The following is a 22,735-nucleotide window of genomic DNA, read 5'->3' as shown; positions in this document are numbered from 1 at the left end:
AGTCGGAAGTACCACTCTGGCCAGCATCTAGGCTCAGTGTAGCTGGTAACTGCCATTTGATGGCAGAGTGCCAGTCAAGGAAGACCCCACTCTCCTGATGTCCCTAAACACTCAACACAGCAGCTTTAAATTCAATTTTAATTTGTTTGCATGGGAACAAGACTTTAAAATGTAATTTTGAGCTGGGTGTGATGGTTTACAATTGTCATCCAGCCCTTGGGAAGTTGAGACAGAAGAGCTGCTATAGGTTTGAGGCCAGCCTGGGCTACATAGCAAGAATTTGCTTCAAAAAAATAAATTGAAACTTAAAATATTAAAGTAAAATGGAATAATGAAAATAAGTTCCCTTGATTTACCCAACTTAGCTTCTCACTCCTTTTCTATGGCATATTACAATATTGTATCCTGTATCACACATGGGGGGGGCATTCTCTGGAGACAGCTTCTGCAAATAACCTACAAACCTAGCCCTTTGCAGTTCAACACAACATCCCAGAAAATGAAGAAGTTAGCCTTCTGTATTATTGGAGGTGGCATCAGGAGCACTGAGAAAACCCAGCAAGAATATTCAAGCTCCAAGCAGGACATACAATGGAAACACCGAGCAAAGGGTTGCTATGTATATTGTTTTGGGGGACATGACAAGAAAGGAGACTACATGTGTTCATCACAGGTGAAATGCTTCTCAGACACTCTCCAGCTCTGGGTGGTTGATTCCACAAGTGTGGACGACCAACTATAACATCTTATGAAATAAGCTAAATCTCACAAGAGTTACTGGGAGAGCAGTTTAATACCTGAGGGTACATTAGTTAACTATCTCATTGTTATGAAAAAGTGCCCACCAAAAGCAACAGAAGGAAGGAAGAAGAAAGGAAAGGAAGGGAGGAAGGGATGGAGGGAGGAAGAAGGAAAGGAAGGGATGAAGAAAGGAAGGAAGGATGGATGGATGCATAGATGGATGGATGGATTTTGGCTCATAGTTGAAGGCATAGTCATCATGATGGGGATGTCCTTGTAGCAAGAGTGTAAGGTAGAGCTGGTCACACTGAATCCTCAGTTGGAGCAGAGAGATGGATGCTTCTGCACAGGTCACTTTCTCTTTCCTTTCTTCCTTTTTATTCAGCCTGGGATCCTGGTGTGATAGTGCAGACACAGCCAGAAAGAGAGTCTTCCTCCTCACTCACAGGTGTCTCTGGATATTGACAAGCCCAGACATGTGATGCCTCAGTGATTTTGGAACCAGTGAAGCTGATAGGGCAGATCAACCATCAGAATTTCTTCTTTGGAGATAGATTTTTTTTTTTTTTTAGAGAAAAGCCAGTTTCCTCCTTTATTGTGGTCATTATCAATGGGTCCCATCAAGACCAGTTGCCCATACTGGAAGTAATTGCTGTGAAAACCCGTATCTTATTGGACCCTGCAGCTCTGCATCCCAGGATTATATGTCACACAGAAGCATCAGAGAGTTCAGATGCTCTCAAATGGAAGAGACAAGAGTTTCAGAAAACACCCATTACTAACATAAAACAGAAGAAAATTTGTTTTTTTTTTTCAGTTGATTGCCATTTTCACACTTGGAAGCATCTCGTGGCAGGTCCCCCAAGTACCCTGGGTACATATTATCATCACGTGGGATGGGTGACCCAGCATAACACTCCTGGGTGCTTCTCCAAAGGAGATAAAGTTGGTATCTCTAAACGATACCAACACAACACCTCAGTGTGCCCTATAACACTGGTCACAATAGCCAAGAGAGAGAAGCAATCTAGTACCCAGCAATAGAAGAGAGAACCAATAAAATATATGCACCCACAGAGGAATATTATTCAACCTCAAAAAGGACAGCAGTTCTGCCTCCAGTGATGACATAGAGGAGCCCAGAGGACATCATGTAAAATGAACTACACTGGGCACAGAATGGCAAACACCCCACGGCTCCACACAGACGCGTCGCCTTTAAAAGTTGATCCTGGAGAAGTGAAGGCAGATGTGGCACTGGGGGTGAGGTAGAGAGTAGGGAGATGCTGGTGGGGGCGCGCTCACCCTCTTGACTGTAACTAGAGACTCTGAATACTAGGAAGCTGCTACAAGATTACTTCATCTCACACAGAAAACATTCAAGTATGTGAGGTGAAAGGTTAATGGTCTTGATTTAACCATTATCCAACTCTACTGCATGTTGATAATCACACCATATGTTGCAATGTATGTAATTTTTAAATTTTCAACACTAATTTAGGAAAGCGAGGAAAATAACAAGCGCAGTGAGAACAAAAGCAGGGCTTCCTTCATCAGAAAAGGCAATTAGGGAATCTCTGGGGATAACAGGGCCCAGGCATTGCCCATCAGATGGAGCAGGACGCCAGTTTAAGGTTCCACAGTCATGGTACCTTGTTTAGGCTCCTATTGCCATGACGGAACACCATGACCAAAGTGACCTGTGGAGGCGATGGTTTGGCTTGCACTCCTACATCACTTTTGGACCATAGCTTTTGTGTGATGACTTTAGTGAAACACTTTCCAAAAGAGTTCACCTCTGGTATTTTCTTCTTGATCACAGCTTAGGCCTTCTTGACCAGTATCAACAGTCCCAGAGAAAACAAAGGTTTCACCTTAACGATTGTGGACTCTTGTTAATCACAGCCAATTCTGCAGCCCCAGCTGAACAGAACCACAGATTCTTAATCCAAAATATTTTAACAGCCACAATAGAGCGTGGAAGGCCACTCCAACTTCTCTCCGAAACTTCATAAGCCAGGCCTCCATTGTCTGCACTACGTCTGCATTATATTCTACGTCCCAAGAATAACCCATTAAGTTCTGAGGTGGATTGAAAGAAAGTGGCCCCCAAAAGGAATGGCACTATTAGGAGGAAGTGTGTCACTGTGAAGGTAGGCTTTGAGGCTTCTTTTTCTCAAGCTTCCCTCAGGGTGACAGTCAGCTGACTTCCTGTTGCCTGCAAGATGTAGCACTCTCAGCTCCAGCGCCATGTCCGCATGCTGACATGCTCCCTGCCATGATGATAACAGACTGAACTATAAGTGATTCATGCTCAATTAAATGTTTTCTTTATAAGAGTTGCCATGGTCATGGTGTCTCTTCACAGCAATAAAACCACAAAGTAAAGCAAGCTTTGAACACTCAGTATCTTTTCTAGCCCAAAGTACCAAAGTCCTTCCACAAATCCTCTCCAAAACATGGTCAGGTCTGTCACAGAAATATCCCATGAGTGTAGCACCGATTTCTGCCATAGTTAGATTTCTATTATTTTGACAGAACGCCATGACCAAAAGCAACTTGGGGACGAAAGGATTTATTTGGCTCACACTTCCACAACACAGTCCATCATAGAAGGTTGCCAGGACAGGAACTAAAGCAGGAACCCAGAGGCAAGAGCCGAAGAAGCCACAGAGGAATTCTGTTTACTGGCTTCATGACAATGGCCTGCTCAGACTGCTATGCTATACGACCTGGGACCAGCAGCCCAAGGACCACACTTGCTACAGTGAGCTGGGCCCTTTCACATCAGTCAGTAATCAAGATGCCCTGCAGAGTTGCCCACACACATTTTCCCCATTTGAGGTTCTTCTTCCAAAGAACTCTAACTTCTGCCAAGTTGACAAGAACCCTAACAAACACACGGGGGGACTGAAGGTGGGGCTGGGGTCCTGTGCTTCAGAGAGGGCTCCCTGAACAACCACTTCTCCTCGGAGCCTAACAGTGCTGCACAGGCACAGACCCACCCCCACCCCCACTTCAGACCCCCAGAGAGCCACTTCCTAAACCGGTGACCTGTGCCCTTCAAACAGGATCTCTGGGAGAACCTGGAAATCAGAAATCACCACAACCCCCTGCTTCTTTGTTCCTAAAATGTCCAGAACCACACTCATAATGACCAGTGGCAAAATATCCCTGAACAGCATGGGGCTGACAGCAGTGAACTTTGGTTTATCATGTGTTACAATGTTACTAGAGAGATGGAAATGGAGGGGAGGAGACATCTGCATATGGTGAGACAATGAAATGGTCTTTGACAAAGGAGCTGAGGAGCACAAGATAGTCCAGGCGCTGGGGGATGGATACTATTTGGCTCCAAATATGAAATCCTGTCACATGTTACAACACAGAATAATCTTGAAGACATTATGCTGAGTGAAACAGGCCAGTCTCTTAAAGACAAACAGTATGATTCCACACATTAAAGTTCTCAAGCACAGGCAAATCCATAGCAACAGAAAATAGGATGGTGGGTCTTGGGGTTGTTGAATGGGGACACAGTTTCCGTTTGGGACAAGTGGTAAGCTTCATAGACACACAGGGGTGGCAGTTGCATACTGTGAGTGTATCATGCCCTAAACTCTACAACAACAAGAGGAATTAATGGGAGTGGTCAATCCTGTTCCATTTCTAGCATCATGAAGTGCTTCCTAACCCAACCCAACCTGTGCAACCTTCTCTATGCGATAACCACCCAGCTCAAGCCTCAGCATTGCTCTCTGTGATTCTGGGATAGGCTAACTCTTCTCAGCTAAGGCAAGCACTGGCTCCTGGCTTTCCTGAGATCCACACCCTAGTTCATGTACTAAGGTTGGGTTCTTGATGTTCTGCCTCCATACCTGTCCCTGGAGGCCAATGCACTAAGTCACAAGCTCCTGCTGCCTGGAAAACTGGCCCTTGGGGGAAAATTCCTACTGTTCTGGCTGTCACCGGGAAAAGTGGGACTGGCTGCCACAATTGCCATGCCTGGTCTCAGTGAGAAAGACCGTATGTGATGCTCTTCTGGCAGGCTCTAGAGACCCCTACCACTGTGAGTGCCCATGCTGTTGCAGACTTAGACCCCCCGCTTGATGAGTTTAAGTTAAAAAGCAAACTGTTCTGGAATATGGAGGAGATGCTATTCTCATAGGAGACTGGGCTGAGCACTTGGGGAGGAGGGGGCAACAGTTACTCTTGTCCTCCCAGAGAGAAAGGACCCGATGAAGCAGCATCTGCCTCCGCCTGTGTCATGCTGGCCCAAGGGCATCCACTCCTTCCAGTGAAGAGTGGAACTGTTGGCTTCCTTAGGACAAACAGGGGCAGGTTCCAGCCTAGAGTCAGTGGAGGTTTTTTCTTTTCTTTTCTTTCTTTCCTTTTTTTTTTTGGTTCCTTTTGCATGCAGCCTGTGCATTTTTTTGTCTTTAACATACCAACATGAGGGTTCAGGAAAGCCTTTTCTCATGAGGGATTCACAAGTTGCTTACTATCATAAAACCATCAACACGGCTTCTTGCTTCTCACTGGTACCATCTCTCAGGCCAGATGCGTTTCACAAGTTTAACGTGAGTTTCCCAGTGATGGGGTGTGGCAAAGTGAGTGAGACTCTGAGCAGTCATTGCAACCTCCCAACCCCTGCCAGTGGCTTTACTTTACCTATGTCCTCTTCCGCTGGTCCCGGGAAGCTGAGGCCCGGCTGGACCAAGTCTCCTCCTTCTTCCTCTGCAAGACACAAGTGAAGACATGCTTACTATTGTCCCATTGACATTGTGATCATTCCCATACCTGAGACACTTGACAGCCTGTGTGGCTCACACACGGAGACACTTCTCTGTTTCTTCTAATATCAGTGCTCAGAGCTCAGTGTTTTGTATTGACAACCTCAGAGCAAGCCGTCCCTTTCTGTAACAGCCCCAAGATCCCACGTGTGCCCCTTTCCTCCTTGAGGTCCCTGCACAGACAGATTCTGCAAATACACCACAACTTCCCTGTATAACTCTGGGGTTTATTTGATCTTGTTAGCATTGGGATAGGCTGTTGAGATGTCTGAGTCATCCTCCAAGAGAAGCCCCTACTCTAGCGATCGCGGTCGTACGCATGCCAATCTTCCATGCTTAAAGACTGCAGTGGCTGCTGCAATGTTTCCTGTGAGTTCACTCTGGGTGGGTTTGCTGGGACATCAATTTCCCCTCTGGTGAGAGGCCATCCCAGGTCCCCACACTCACTTTTAGTTGCCTTTTCTAGTTGGTGCAGCCAAGACACTGCTATGTTCACATGGATTATAACACGGTCATGACACCAGTGTCATTTCAACTCTGCCCTGCATATATGGGGACACTGGGAGGGAAGGTGAATGGACATGTGTTCTTATCCAGTGTGTCCCCAGGGAGCTGGACTAGGTGTCTGGACCCCACCTCCATGTCTGCACAGCATTCCAGGGTCTTGTTTCAGGAGCTGTCATGCACCCATATGCGCTGATTTCAGTACCTGGCTGTCCTGTGATCGGCAGCGTACAGTACTCATCTGAACAAGGAGATACAGCTCAGACAGAGGGTATCCTGTACCACATCACACACATATTGCCTCTATACACATGGGCTGTGTATCAACATTACGGCATCCTGTAACATACAGAAGTATCTACCATCATGTCACCATCCTGGCATACATTTAAAAACAGAATTGCATGTTTAGACTCCAGTGTTTGTGCATTCATGGAGGACTTTGACATTGGCAGGGAGGTTGTGAATCTGGATACGCACGTTCTCTGGCGTTGAATATCACCGATCAGATTATAGCGTGAACAGGATCCATACAAGTGTATCATAATTGGATCTACACACTCCACTATCACCACCCCAGAGCCAGCGCATTGCCACCTGCTAGCCAACAGGAAACGTGGGGAAGAAAGAGCCAGGTTTGTCATGGAAGATGCAGAGGAACAAGCTAGAGTGTCCTCACATAGAGATGAAGTCAAATTCATTTCATGGCCTCTTGACACTGAGAAAATACAGGTCCACAATCACCACCCATTTGGTTCAGGTTCAGTGTCTCATTAAAATGGCTTATAGCCGCTTTGTAGCCGTTCTGCCTGGCCAACAGTGCATTCTACACACATTGCCGTGTTTTCGTGCTAGCAGATAGCCATGCCTCCAAGGGATATGGTGGGTGGGTTCCGAGACCACCCTAAGACCTAGGAACCCAGACCCAGTACCATAGCCAGTTTTAACCAAGTACAGTCTCCTTCGAGACAGCTGCTCCATAGTGCTTTCTCAAAGCCAGAAGGAACTCTGCAACAGACCCAAAGACTCAGATCTCACACATTCCCTCATTTGAAACTCACATACACATGCAAATGAAGAGATTGAACAGAGATTTTCATGTGCGCTAACGTTACCTTGTTACCTTGTTGACGGCTTAGATAACAACCATGCCAAGAAAACCGCAGAGGGTGGACAGGAAGGATAACGAGGCTGCATGCCGATCACACCATCATGTTGGGGTCACGGCTTACAGCCCTGAAGGAGGAAAGCCAGTGTTTACTCTGAGAACAGAATGCCCCAAGAAGGGTGGGCAGGTGAGGTCTATGGTCAACCCTGAATTTTAGGCACAGAAGTGACTGTATAATTTACCTTGACCCTTGTTGCTCAGATGATGCTAACTAAGGACATGGGCGGAAGGTGAACATACGGAAGGTCTTCGTGTCTCGTGTCCCCTCATGGCTGACCAAGTATGTTTTGATGTAGATATGATGGTCCTTCTATGTCTAACAAGGCTTTAGATTCAGGCCAAGCTTTATTTCTACCGTATCCCTACTCAAGTCTGGAGGTGTGCAGGGGAATGCCCTGGTCATTGGAAGGCCACAGCTGAGATGAGGGTCCCTGTCCTTCCTCTCCCCACAGTTACAGGGTCTGTACAGTGGGCACCGATGGGTGAAGGGTGGGTGAATGACTGAACCCCAAAAGATGCAAAGGACTGTCAAGTTAAATGACCACTCTGATTTTATTAGGGAGCCCATATATGTCCCTTTATGGGCTAAAAGAGTGAAAACTGATCAGGAGCTTGTTCTCTCTCTCTCTCTCTCTCTCTCTCTCTCTCTCTCCCCACACACACACTTATTAAAGAAAATCACTTCACTCCAACTTTAACACAAAAGGTGAGCCGTGCAATCTAGGAAACAAGCTGTGACGGGGGCAGAACAATGGTACCATTAGCCAGGCTCTCAGGCATCCTGAATCTGAGTGATTGCAAGCCTCCTTGCCCCAGCCTCTTTATCTTACCACGTTCAAGGTCAATAGATCTTGGACAGAGAGAACTGTAAGACTGTGCATGGGATTAATCAGTGCTATAAAATTAATAGTGCCTATATCTGACACCATGCTCAATTTCCCATCACATCCTTAGCAAAAATAGGAAAGCACAATCATCTGACGGTTCTGAAAACCACTACCTTATCCACGTGAATGCAACCTAATGAGCGTCGGTCCTCCCTGGCGACTCTTCGCTGTCCTGGCTCCTTGAGTTTTCTCTTTTCACATTGTTCTCTCACGTTTTCTAGCTAAGTTTACTTTGTGACTTATTTTTCTTTCACACTGGAACTCAATGCCGGCTGTGCTCGGAAGAGCACAACAGGAGACTTTTGGAGTCTCTTCTGCATGGGAAATGGGCCTTCTTAGAGCTCTGTGTCACAGTTCCTCTTTGAGGTTCAGCCCTCCGACTCTGTGACCAGGGCTTCTCCCAGACACCGGAGCAGGAGGGAACTGCGGACTAGGTGTTTCCAGAGCAGTCAGCTAACAACAGAGTGGGGATGCCATCCTCACACTGGTGGCACAGCTTTGCCTTCCCCACTCTCTGAATATGTTACCTATTTCCTCTGCCCTTTGAACACAAGACATGGGCACATTTTCTCACTTCTCTGAAGCCACTTGGAAAAACTCTCCTGTTTCACCGAGTTCTAGAGGTGCTCACACAGCTCAGAGATGATTTAAGAGCACATCTAACACAACGCAGGCTCCATCTAGCACCGCAGGAACGTACCATGCTTGCTTTTATTTTTCAAGGGATGAGGTGTCTAGCAAATTCGAGCCACTCACACTCCTTCGAAGGTGGAGGAAGGTGGCACATTCTCCAGCAGGGTCCTCCAACCGCTGGAACACAAAGCCATGTCAGCAAAGTTTCCAGGGAAGAAGACGCACAGTGAAGAAGATGCAAGGCAGGGAGGTTTAGTACACCCTCTGCGGGTGCACAGTCATGGATGTCCTTGCTTCCATACTCTGCCTTCTCTGTCATCAGCTGAGTCCCATGGTGTTGTTGCGAAGGCCAGTGTGGCAGCTTCTGGAGAGTCCGTGGAGACTCTGATGACTGAGTAACACAAATTACTCAAGAAATGGCAGAAGCCACAAGAGGAATCATTGGAATCAGACAGGTGGCAGGTGGGTCAGGAGATCCTTCAAAGAAAGGGTCAGATTCTCAGGGAGACAGTGCAGCTTCTGCATCCAGATCGCAGGGAGATAAGATTTCACCTGTGTCAAAAACATGGCTCCTGTGTCCAGATGTCTCTAGGAGGATGACGGTGGTGGTCAGGGCTAGGACTGCAGAGGAATGGGCTTTATCCTTCCCAAAATTCTCCTGTTTTCCTTGACCCGCCTCTACTTCCTGTCTGGTTGTCCTGCCTGTACTTCCTGCCTGGCTACTGGCCAATCAGTATTTATTTAAAATATAATTGACAGAATACAGGCCATTGTCCCACACCACTCTATCTTCTTTCACACTGGTACTAAGATTCGGAACTTCTGCTACTAAATTGAAGTGTTAAAACCTGACCCACATCACTCAAGGCTGGGTGGGCCCTGTACCCTATTCGGTTGTATCGCCCCACCTTTTCTGTGGGACGGTCCTGTCAACTGTCCACTCCTTTGTGTCTGGGCCTCTTTATGGTTCTAAGATGGCAGGGAGGAGATGCACCTTTGCATAGTAATGGTAGCTTTTGATCCCTACAGCTCTACTGTAGCCTTGGTTTGCTCAGCACCTTGAGGCCTCATTGGTACAGCCTACCACACCTCTCAATCTAATACATTGTCTGCCTGATGAGGACATTGTTCTGGCTTTTCTGGTGAATCCTTTTAAGGTGGAGATGAGAGAGGAGGGTCAGGTTGAGGTCAGAAGTCTACCGGTGAACCACGCATACAAACATGTGTGACGTGCCTCTTTGAGCCACTCCTATGGCACTGTCCTTGGTTATGTCACACAGACGTGTTCATTTTAGACCTCTTCTATGCAGTGTAGGGGAGCTCTCTACTAGAGAAAGTGACCTTACCGATTGGGGAACTGTAACTATGTCCTGGCATGCCTGCCTATGTCCTTGCTTATGAAACTCTTGCCAGGATGCAGTGTGTGGTCCTGAAGACAGGTCCGGTAAGCACACCCCCCCCCCATAGTGGTGTCACCCTCTGGAGGAGCCACATGGGCCACGGCCATTAGAGAGCTTGCATGGAGCCATTCAAGCTCAGTTTGCTGATTCCTCCACCTTGTTCCATAAACTTTACTTTCTAGATTTCTCTGTGTTTTCTCAAAAGTTTCCCCTGAAGACAGCACACCCAAGTCTACATTTTGGCCAATTTACTAATGATAGCATTTGGAGGCCGCTTAAATGGAGGCTTCATCTCTGTGCAGCCAGGACAATGACACTGATGAGTCTTAATGCTGGCTTCCTCTCGCGTTTCAGCCACAGCTGCACCGCCCGTCTGCAGCCAGCCTCTGCCTCCGTGAGAACCGGGGCTTTTTTATTTTATTTTAATTTTTCTTGACAACGCAGAGGGCTCATCATTCTATTTTGGACTGAAGATTGAGTCTCAGCAGAAGCTGCCCTGAAGCCTGCAGAATCTTTACCAGTAGTTCAATGTCACTTGAATCAGGCAAAGAAGAAAACTCAAAGGCCCTGATGAGGCCACTCACTTGGCTGGAGAGGACACGAGAGGCTCTCGCTCACAGCAGGTGGCATTCAGCACGGACAGTTGAACGCTAGCATCACAACCCACACATGTTAGTGTTGTCTCTGGTCTTGGTCCCCAGATTTGAGGGTGGGTGGGTGTAGTTCAGGTGGTCTGACATGACTGTGCCTTCAAACAGGCTTTAAAAAAAAGCTCCAAATAAAAGCAACACAGTTAGTTTTGAATTTCTCTGGACATGAGACAGAGGGCGGCGGGGGGCGGGGGGACATGCTGAAATTAAAAAGGCAGACTTTGTTATTTAAATGTCTGAAAGCTTGAAGAAAGATTATGTGTCTTCAGTTAAACTTGAACACTATTCACTTGAAAAGTGACATTAATTATATTTTATATAACATGTTTTAAATCCAAGTTTCAAATACATCAAGTGTTAAGTTCTTTGTACAACCTCAGTATTTAATAGGGTTTTATATCAAAGAGGCTCTGAAGACACGCCTATCACGTTTGCGTAGCAAACACCAGCTCACAGTCAGAGTGAAAGTCATGTCACACACTTGGGAAGTACAGCTGTTCAAATGGAGTCACCGCTGCTCTGGGTGATGCTATCTATCTGATAGTCCCGCGGCTCAGGGTGAGGGTACTGAAATTGAACTTGCTCCTTGTCTGAGTGAGGAGTGGACGGAACACCAGTCACGACGGCAGGTCTGCCTTAGCTAGGGCTTCTATTTCTGGGATAAAGCACTATGATTAAAAGCAACCTGAGGAAGGAAGGGCTTATTTCAGCTTATACGTGTTGGTCACAGTCCATCGTGAAGAGAAGTCATGGCAAGAATTGCCCACAGGGCTGGATGCTGGTGGCAGGAACTGAAGCAGAAGCCATACTGCTTACTGGCTTGCTTCTCACGGCTTGCTCAGCTTGCTTTCTTAGAGAACCCAGGGCGATTAGCCCAGGGGTGGCACTACCTAAGTGAGCTAGGCTCTCCCGTATCAATCATTCATCAAGAAAATGTGCCATAGCTCTGCCCATGGCCAATCTGGTGGGAACACTGTCTCAATCAAAGTTCCCTCTTACAAAATTACTCTAACTTGTGTCAAGCGAACATAAACCTAGCCAGGATAAAGTCTAGGAAGGTTACCGGACAGTGGACAAGACCTCAAGTACGCCCCATTTCAGGGAATCAGGGATGAGCTTCAGAATAAGTATGAATATCCCATATAGTATCAATTGAATCTAACTGGGAGTCTATCACCATCACAGGCTGAATCCTGCCTGCTATTCCTGTTTGAATGGAGGAAGGTGTGGGAAATTCCTTTAATGGCCACCTAGGAGAACCTGAGATGTGTTCAGGGCTGAGCCACTGGCCATCTCCAGGGAGGCTTCACTTTCTCTAGACTACCCCTGTTCTGAGCATACTGTAGCAGTAGCCTCAAGCTTGATGGAAGTCCCGACTCTCTAGTCCCGTCCAGACCCTCTCTGTACCACTTATGCAGAAAGGGCACCGCACGCTCAATTTCTTTATTACTGTGTGGTTTGAAAGAAAATGGCCCCATAGGGTGTGACGCTATTACGACGGTGTGGCTTGGTTGGAGTAGGTACGGCCTGGTTGGAGGAAGGGTGCCACGGTGGAGGCAGGCTTTGAGGTCTCCTATGCTCAAGCTATGCCCACTGTGGAACACAGACTCCTTCTGCTTGCAGATCAAGATGTAGAACCCTCAGCTCCTTCTCCAGCACCATGCCTGCCTGCATGCCACCATGCTTCCCACTATGATGACAATGGACTAAACATTTGAAACTGTAAACCAGCCCCAATGAAATGTTTTCTTTTGTAAGAGTTACCATGGTAATGGTGTCTCTTCACAGCAATAGTACAGCGACTAAGACAGAAGTTGGGAACCAGGGACTGGGATGTTGCTGGGATAAACCTGTCCATGCTTTTGTTAGGAGGAATTTGGGCTCTGGGAGTTTGGATTAGAAAAGCAGTTGAATGCTTTCAGTGGGACTTAACTGGCCACACTCATAGGAGCATGGCAGACAGCGGTGCTAAGTGGAAGGCTGGCTCAAGCCTAGCCAGTTTGGATGTTCACCTTCCTAGATATGGACGGAGGGGGGAGGACCTAGGACTTACTACAGGGCAGAAAACCCTGACTGCTCTTTGGACTGGAGAGGGAGGGGGAAAGGAGTGGGGGGAGGGGAGGAAGGGTGGGAGGAGGGGGAGGGAAATGGGAGGCTGGGAGGAGGTGGAAACTTGGTTTTTTTTCTCCTTTTCTCAATAAAAAAAAAAAAAGAAAAAGAAAAAAAAACTTCCAGAGGGGAAGCATTTTAGTATGTTGCCAAGAGAGTGTTCTTGTAATATTTTGGTGAAGAATGTGGCTGTCTTTCACCATTGTCTGAAGAGCCTTCCCGAGGCTTAAGTGAAGAGATTTGCATTAATTCCATTGGCAGAGGAAATCTCCAAACAACCTCGTATAGACTCTGTTGTGTGGCTACGAGTGGTCATATTTATGAAGGTCTATAATGAAAAGGTGCAAGCTGAGCGTGGAAAGTTACAAAATGTGGAGACTGAGGGCAAAAGGGACACCAGGAAGAGGAATGGAGCTAGGTCCTGTGTTCACAGAGATAAACAGAGTAAGAAATGGAATAAAGGGAGTGGTGACCTCAGGGCAAGATCCCACCCAGCTAAATTTCCAATTTGTGAAGAGGAATTAAAGAAAAGCTCAGAGCCAGGCATGGTGGTACACAGCTTTAATCCCAGCGCTGGAAGGCAGAGGCTGGAAGATCTCTGAGTTTGAGGCCAGCCTGGTCTACGGAGCGAGTTTCAGGACAGCCAAGCTTAGGACACAGAAAGCTGGTGAAGGTATAATTGAATGAGGGGGCCGTGTTCCAGTCTCAGCAAACAGCAGAACTTGGTGGTTCTGGCTTTAGAGTCAAGAATAGAAGAAAGGTGTTATGGAACCTTCCTCCATTAGGAAAGCAGTAAGGCCAGGCACATGCCACAGATGTCCCTGAATGGAGGCCCAGGGAGCCTATGGCATGAAGCTGTGAAGCTGAAGCTTGGATTGCCTTGGAGACTCCAAGATGTTGGAGATGCCAGAGCTGTGGGATACCTGCTGAGCAGAATTGCTAACTAGGAGTAGAACCAGTCTAAGAGAAAGACATGTGTTACAGTCAACAAACCTGAAAGAAGAAGTTTGGAGATCTGAAGAGCATTTTGACACCAGACATGGGAGATGCAGAGTTTGGAGTTTGCCTGGCTGGGTTTGGTCTTTGCTTAGGTCCAGTATTTCCTCACTATGCTCCCTTCCCTACATTTTGGAAGGGTGATGTATATTCTACGCCATTATATGTTAGAAGGCTGTGATCTGCTTTTTAATTTCGATTTTGCAGGGGATTGCAGCTAAGAGACTGCATGAATCTCAAAAGAGACTTCAAACGTTAGATTTTTAAATAAGTTTGAGACATTGTAGACTATGGGGACTTTTGAAGAAGGACTGGATGCATTTCTGCATTATGATATGGCTACAAGTCTTTGGGGGCCAGGAAGTGGAATGTGGTGGTTTGAAAGAAAATGGACCCTATAGATAGTGTCACTATTAGGAGGTGTGGCTTTGTTGGAGGAAGGGTGCCACTGTGGGGGTGGGCTTTGAGGTCTCCTATGTTCAAGCTATACCCAGTGTGAAACACAAGCTCCTTCTGCTGCCTGCAGATCAAGATGTAGATCCTCAGTTCCTTCTCCAGCACCACGTCTGCCAGCACATAACCATGTCTCACCATGATAATAATGGACTGAACCTCTGAAACTGTAAGCCAGCTCCAATTAAATGTTTTCCTTTGTGTGAGTCATGGTCTCATGGTGTCTCTTCACAGCAGTAGAAACCCTGACTAAGACAATTACATAACATGGTTTTGGTTGTGAGTCATAACCTTCAACAGCTGAGCTAGCTCTCCAGCCCCTGGCATGCTTTCTGAGAAGAAAAATCTCAGGCTTTTGACTGGAAACACAGCAATGTTAATATTTGAACATGATTGAATTCATAAATTCTTCATTTGAAAGACTAGAGATATGCTCTTTCTTTCCTAAAAAGATCTCATGTAGTCCAGGCACACTTCAAACCCACTCTGTAGCCGAGCATAACTTTGAAATTCTGATGCTCATCAGGGATCACCAAGCCTGGTTAATAGAGTTGGGAATTGAACCCAGGGATTCACTAGCGGAGCTTTCTATGTTATCCATAACATACTTGTCTTAATTTCCCCTTGAGGATGCCCGATACTATATTGTGTCTTCCACAGGCATGAGTGACGTAAGTCCCATGTGGGTATCTTTACACAGAACATGCGGCTCTACCCAAATTCTCTCTCTCTCTGAATTTTGGGCAAGACTTTATGGTAATTTGGGATGTTTCTTTCTTTCTTTATTTTTATTCTTACAAAATAATGTCAGGTCTAGATTTTTCAAAGGTCCAATTAAGGCAGAATGGCTAAACAAATGACCGCATGGTTTAGCACGGGATGCTAAGGAGTGCCAAGTGACGTAGAAACTCCCAGCACAGTGCGAGTGTGGACAGCTACATGGAAACCGTTCTTGATGACCTGGTTTCACTGTGAAAAGAAGACCAGAGGCTATTCCTGACACTTATGGAGATTCTGTCTGATTGGAGGAATTACAGCTACATTTGACTTTCCCCTTGTAACTCTTTGCAGTTTCCTTAACAAGCCTATAAACATTTTATAAGTACAGACAACACTGTGGAAATGCATGGAATCTTTGTTATTGGGGTTTGATGGTCTGGCAGGAAAATGGCCGGAGGTGAAGACGTGCATGGTCCTTCTCTTCTAATGGAGATCAACATTACTGCCTTCTTCCCTCAGGAATGCAGCGGTGGAACTGAGACTGAGCAGAGGCTGCTCACTCGCTTGCCCGCCAGGCTTCTAATGTTCTTGAAGATCATGACATTATATCAAGACCTCAGTAATTGCTGGGATCAGGTTTCTGCTCTGGGACAGTGATACCCTGTTTTTCTGTGACCTCCAACTTGCTGATACTGGGCAACACGTATGCAGGCAGCTCATAAAAGACACGTTCCAAATGCTCACTACCAATGTCATATGAGAGGGACACAGGCGCTGTAAGTGACAGGGGCTCTTGGGTTCCTTAGAGCGGACAAGCAGCAGAGGTTACTGCAGCCAGGTCCCTGCCTTGGTCTGGAAGGCTTTACCTCGTGTTTTCCTCTTGGCCCAATTGAGTCCTGGCCTTCAGCTGCTCTTCCCTGCTAGAGCCTTCTAATTGAAGTTACTAAAAGCTGTGCTTTGCCTAGAGGGTCAGAGGATGGGATTTTCACCTGTTGGCCATTGACTGCAGGGTATTTAAGCCTCCATGGTGCTATTAAAAAGGGCTTTGTACCAGTGATTGGAGGTCCCTGTGTTGGTCTGTCTCTGCTTGTGTTTCCTCAACCTCCAGCCCCTTGCCCGAAGCTCGTAAACTGGATTCTAGCTCATAGAGCGCAGCAGACGGGGGCGCGGTGCGCGGCATTTTCCCAAGAGTATGTGGAGGAATATGTCACGTTAGCGGCAGGGTAACATTCTCACTGACCCTCCCTAAACCCAAGACCTCCATGCTGCCTTCTTGTTCCAGTTGTCCGGGTACAAGAGTTGACCCATCACCCTCATGCCCTAGCTGCGCCTGCGGACCACGGCTAACGGAACCTCAGAGAAAAGAGTTCACAACTGAATATCAAAATAAAATGCTATTAAGATAACCCATTGCAAATGAGAGGTGGTGTGTAATTAACCCACATCCCTGTGGCAGACAGATCTGCATATGGAAGAGGAGAACCTGAGCTCCAGGTCCGCACGATTCCCTCTGTGTTGCATAGGTATGAGCTGCTCACTTGGCTGCTGTGCTAGTGCGGCTGCCCTGGTCACACGGGTTGTGATCTGGATAAAAGAGGAGTACCGTCACCTTCAGAGCACTCCAGGATCTGAAGTCATTTTCTCTTTATTCTTTAAATCATTCTTCTCCCCAGCACTGGCGTGGCTCTAAGATGTTAAGCTCCTTGACACTCACGGGCCAGTGGGTTCCACTAAGCCCTCACAGACATGAGTTCCGAGGTGATTCGTGTGGTGGCCCTATCTCCCTGCTCAGTGAGGTGAGGTTGCATGAGTCGTGCAGTGGAAATAGTGTACAGACCCCTGATAGAGCAGATTCCTCATGGCCTTAGCTGGTGCTTCCTCTGAGGTTTCCTATCAGTGGATTTGTTGGAAGAAATCCCAAGACCGCCAGGGGCCTGGTATGGAGCCACTGTTGGAACTGAGACCCCTGGCCTCATGTGAAGTACTCTTAGTAGGTACTAGCATTCCATATAGTGTGTGTGTGTGTGTGTGTGCATGTGTGCATGCATGCGTGCGTGTGTGTGTATGTGCACATCACCACATATTTGCAGGAACCCATACAGCATGAACCCATGAATCCCTTGGAGCTGGTATTACTGGCATCGGTGGGCTGTCTAATGATGAGGGTCCTGGGAACTGAGTTTGGTCTCTCAAGAGCAAAGTGCTCTTAACTGCTAAGCCACCTCTCTATCCCTCTGAAAGTCCAACTTAAAGATATCGTGTAATAGAAGCAGGAATGGCCCCCCCACTTCTTATTTCATGGACTCCAGTGTGTCCTAGTAATGGAAGTGGAGAGGGCTCACCCGGTGGGGCTGCAGTGGCTCTAGCCACCTCCACGGACAGTTGGTTCCCAGTGTTTAACTCTTGGTATGCACGAAACACGTATGAACTGGGCTGTGGCATGTGCAGGCACACCCGGGAGATGCTGTTATGAGGGTTCTGATCCTGCACAATGGCACCCACACAGGCGATTCTGCCCCAAACAGACCATCCTGCCACCTGGCATACGGGATGACCTCAATGGTGATTGCAGCTTTAACTATAACCTGTCATAGTTAGCAACTCTGGCTAAGGCCTATATTCCGTTAAATACAAAGAATTGAACAAATTCATTAAATTACATACAGGAGTCATTATATTAAATCTCTGGATTAAACTATTTCCTTGCTAAAATACTGTTGGTTCACTCTTAGGTTCTAAAAGAAGCCAACCTCAGAAATATGATTTGTGGTTGATTCATGCCCTGAATCTTTGCAAATGGCCACTTTCGGTATTACTGAGCTAAAAACCTGAATTTTGATCTATATCCCCAGGCCTCTCTGTTATTCACCTATTTCACATTGGATATTAATAAAACGAATAACATTTGTTAAAAAGTGACAGACGAAACTGGTTCCCTATTACTCATTGACAAATCATGCCCAAGCCATTATTCTTCTTTTTCTAAATACATCACACGTTGGGTTTTAGTGCAGGAAGCCAAATAAATACGAGGTGGCACAGTAGCAACAAGGCTGCAATTCATTATTTTAAAGTCCTTGGTTTCTGGATCGATTCGGCTTAACAAATTTTATAGTTCTTGACCTAAATGTAACTCACCCTCCCCCACAAAAAAAAATAAGTGCTCCATGCTGGGGTGTTTTGCTGGTCCTGGTTTGTTTCAGCCTCCTCCTTCTTGGCTATGCTTGAAGGCTACACCAAGGCAGGGAACAGCAAAGACCACACAGAGGCAGGACCCAGCTGCACAGCAGGTGCCCCAGAGCTTGGCAGCTGTAGACACGCACATATTTAATGTCACCTTGTGACATTCACAGTGGTGTCCACATGGTCGACTTCCCCGGCAATCTCTGTCCTTTTGGCATCTCATGATTTTGCCAGTGACAATCCCTGGCAGGTCCACTTGGCACGAGCCTCCTAGATGTTGTTGCTCAGAGCCCTGAGAGAGAACTCAGTTATGTGTCCATCTCTGCTCCCTGATGACTCAGGGGTCACTGAGCACCTCAGATGACCCTGGATTGCTCTCGAGGAAATCAGGTGCCCAGCACCATGGTCTCCAACGTGCAGAGCAGGCAGCAATTCTCTCCTCTTTACTACAGCAACCTTCTGGAACTACCTGAAATCAGCACACTTTATAACCAGCATGGGCGACGGTGCTAAGTAAGAGAGAACCTGCCTCTCTGGAGCTGCGGCCTTGCCCTTCCCCCAGAGCCTTCCTGGCCCCACTACTGCTGCGTCCTAACTGAGCATTCCCATGCCCAGCACAGCTCCCATCTGCCGCACCGGCCAGCCTGGCTTGCTCAAATTCATGTTGAAGCAGTTTTCAAGAGACTTCCGCTTCACTTGCCCCTTATGTGTAAAGCTGAACCGTATTACTCCTGTCAGAGGTTTTGAGTGGAGGGAAGCACAGAAGGGACCTTGGCAAAGAAACTGGCATTTAATAGACTTGACTCCAAACAAGGTCTGCGAGGTGCCGATCACTTATAAAGCCCCTTCCAAAGCGAAAGCTCACAGACACAGAATGTCCTTGCCTTTGGGAAGCCTGAGCAGACGTGCAGGTAGGTGGCCTGCGGATGGGGACGAGGCTCGCTGCACGACTGACTTTCTGTGATGCCTGTGTCCTAAGAAGGCTTCCCCCTGCCCTCCAGTCATGAAGCAACTCCATGTTCCAGACTGCTGCTGTCCGTCAGCTAGCTGCATCCAGATCAAGAGTTCTGAGGAAGGAGCGTGTGTGGTTGCCACACTGCGCTATCCTAACCTGCAGATACAGTTTCCTGGCTATCCCCAGCATGAGAATATACGTGGTGAAAGAAATCGCACGACCACGTGCCGTTTCTCCTTCTTGTTCATACATGGCACTCGCAGCTACATCACTAAAGCGGTTTTCCATGAACGCTGAATATGCATGACAGTTCTTAAAAACATTTCCCGCATTTCAATAATGATACGTCCTGCCCTGCCTCTAAGGTGGAAAAACTATATAAAAAAAAATCTGCAATTCATTAACTTCGTTTATAGCGAGAACAGGCCTGGCTAATCAACCTCATCTAAATTAGACTAAAAGCTTATAATTACCTGGCAAGATGAGAAGAAAGAATGCAGAAATAATTTCACAGCCAAACGGCAGGGCAGCACATGAAAGGCATCTTAGAATCCGAGCTCGTTGCTGAGCCTTCCTGTCAAGGCGTGCTTCCCTAAACGTCCACACGATTCTCTACAGCTCTGTGAAACAGGCCACGCTGAGGCCCGGCGTTCATGCTTGATTTTTCACCCTCAGCGTCTCCATTCTCATGAAGATGTCAGATGACATCCGATGCTACAGCCACGGTCACCACACGTTGCTCCAGCGGAGCAGCAGAGAGGGCAACAATGAAGTAGACAGGGATGTACAGTGAGCAGACAGGAGAACAAATCTGACTTGTTTCTTTAGGAAAGAGGTGGAACTCAGGGACTCAGGGAGATGAGCACACAGAAGTCACGAGAAGACCCGTCACCATCTCCGTGAATGTTCCAGGAGATTCAGGCTGACTGAACTCTTCACCGATCTTCCACAAGAGTTGATAAGCATCGGGTAATCTGGCCATTTTGGCCTGAAGTCCTGGTCCAGCCACAACTCTCATTTCAACCAGGCTCACCCTGGTGGTTCCAGACCCTAAAGCACACCTCCTGAGTTCTGTATGGATGTCCTGCATCCCCCGAGTAGATGCTCCCAGCATGACCCTTGGATTATGGCTCCATAGAAGAACCTTGTGACTACCTGGCAACACCATCCCCTAGGTTTCCAAGTTTCCTTTTCCTTATGGAGTGTCTTCTACAAGGAGGACCCATGGACCCCATTTTTAATGTTTGTCGTGAATTAGCTTTGGCCAGCTTTCTTTTTAAGACTATAACTGCTGAATTCTGGGATCGTGAAGACTACTGCATGGGGCTCGGGCATTCACAAAGGGGTAACACTGCCATGAGCCTATGGTAGGTCATTCCTGTGGCTGGTCTGGTTCACTGATGTTCACATGGTCCTGGTCTCCCAGATGCTTGGCACAGCGCTCTCGACCCAGAGCCCTTTTCCTCCACCAGCTCCAGTTACTGCCACAGTTCATTTGGGGACCACTGCTCTGCTTCCTTTCTTATCTGCTGCTCCAATCAGCCCTGGGTCCCTTTCCAGGGAGTGCTGATATAGCCATGTTACACTCACCTATTGGCCAGCACACAAAGACCATTTTTTTCAAGGATTCCCAAACTGAAGTCCTGTCCTCTCTGTTCTCTGAGCTTCTTCCCAGTGGCTCAGCCTGCAGCGCCAAGCGGAGCACAATGCCAGGCACACTCATTTCTGCACAGGAGCTGGGAGCTCCCCATCTGGGAGAGCATATGTGCCTACTGGGATCTTGGCTGCTGCCATTCCCACAAAAGCTCTAGGAAAACATTGTTTCAGCTTTGGCCTGATGACCCCCTGCAAAGTCCTGGATCTCCATCCAGCCCAGATTCAGCAGCTCAGGGGGCTTTAGGCTAACAGAGAACATTTTCTTCAAGGATCTCATAAAGCAGCTGTCTTGGCAGGTCACAGAGTGTGACAAGACACACCAGAGACAGTGTGTATTTCCTTATTGAAACATGACTTCCTACAGGAAGGGAGAGGAATGCTCACCATAACAAAGATGGAAGGCCCATGGAGTAAACAAAACTCACAAGGCACAGGAATATCCTGAAAGTTACAGGACACACAGCATCCCTTTCCAGAGTTATATCAGTAGTAACAGTTGAGGTGGAGATGTTACTCTGTGATCTGCCTGAAACTTGTACAAGGAACTCCAGACATGCAACCTTTGTGAGTCAGAGCATGCTACTGTGGGGTTGGGGTGATACAGATTACCTTTGAGTAAGTGAACCCAATAACCTCGGTCATTTACTAAGTTAAAGGGGTAGAATCCTTTCTTTGGTCTGTCATTGATGATCTATCTGGAGCCAAATGAGCCACTCTGGTGAGGGGCACTGGGGGAAAGACCGCACTGGTAGAGTTATGAGGACAGGGGCGTACTCATTAGTGTACAAGTTGGGAGACACTGGTGAAGAAAGTGATCCTGGGGACACAGTGAAATCCTTCCATGTCCAGGTGTCTGTGGTCCAAGAAGGCACGATCTGCATGAGTCACTGACAAGGTCAGCCCTGTGGAGCCCAGCAACAGTGTTTCCAGGGCACCCAGTGAGTTAGACATTGCTTCATGCACCATCTGGAAATGAAGTACCTTTGAAAATAGTGTCCGACAGAACATCACCTATTGCTTACGCTCCCCCCAACGTCTCTTCAGAAAAGCCCCTTTTACTGGGTCAGATCAGAAGCAGCTTCCCCACTTCCACACAAGGCTGTAGCATTGGTCGGTGGCCGGTCTCATTTGTTCAATGTCAGCATGCAAGCAGATCATAAAACTTCCTCTGGTGACTTTGAGATGCACCTTTCCCTCATATGCTTTATCTTGTCATCTTGCTATCTTGTTAATGTGAACTCTGCTTGACAAATTATTTATAAATGATTTAATGGATTGGTAAAATTAACTTTTTTTTTTACCTATTTCCTTGAATTTTTTCTCAGTTTTAAATTGTTGTTTGAATGCAGAATGTATGTATGCATGCCCTGATATTCTTTGCACAGCTGCTGCTATGTAAAAACCATGATCCTGTGCAACAAAGAAGAAACATGTCAGGCCCCAGACACCCCATCATCCACTCTCTCCAACTTTCAGGGAAACTTGGGCAAATTCAGTTTTGAAGAGATAGGGGAAGAAAAGCTACATGAGAGCTTCTGTGTCATCAAAGGAGACCCCAAGGTTAAGGGGTGCAGTCTCCACCGTCAACTGATGAGATCAGCCCCCCACACTCATCAGAGCCTGGTGGGATCACTGTACCTATCTTATAGAGTGCTCACGAACATTAATATATGTAAAAACAGTTAGAACAGGAACAAGGCTCTTAAGGAAATTAAAGTCATGCTAGTGTAGCTCAATTTAGATTAGCAACTGAGATACTTTACAATAAATCTTACTGGGGTAAATGATTAAAGCGTCCAAAACTTCTATCCGAAGAAAGGTTTCCATACTAAAATCCTGCTTGCTATTCATATTACTTTATTGCAAAGTGCAGATACCAAAAAATTA

The 22,735-nt window shown here is 47.0% G+C and overlaps 1 protein-coding gene across 3 annotated transcripts in view; it reads right to left on the bottom strand.

Annotated features, from left to right (window-relative positions):
• Positions 1-22,735, bottom strand: part of Dlgap2 (DLG associated protein 2) — a 688,019-nt gene that overhangs the window by 122,106 nt on the left and 543,178 nt on the right. For all 3 annotated transcript variants that reach the window (XM_075986263.1, XM_075986265.1, XM_075986266.1), the window contains one exon: positions 5,413-5,478. In XM_075986263.1, the coding sequence (XP_075842378.1) occupies positions 5,413-5,478 (66 nt within the window). The remainder of the gene's footprint in view (positions 1-5,412; positions 5,479-22,735) is intronic.

The sequence above is a fragment of the Microtus pennsylvanicus genome, chromosome 9 (genome assembly GCF_037038515.1).
Source record: "Microtus pennsylvanicus isolate mMicPen1 chromosome 9, mMicPen1.hap1, whole genome shotgun sequence".
Taxonomy (NCBI): domain Eukaryota; kingdom Metazoa; phylum Chordata; class Mammalia; order Rodentia; family Cricetidae; genus Microtus; species Microtus pennsylvanicus.
This window is presented reverse-complemented; position numbering and strand designations above follow the sequence as displayed.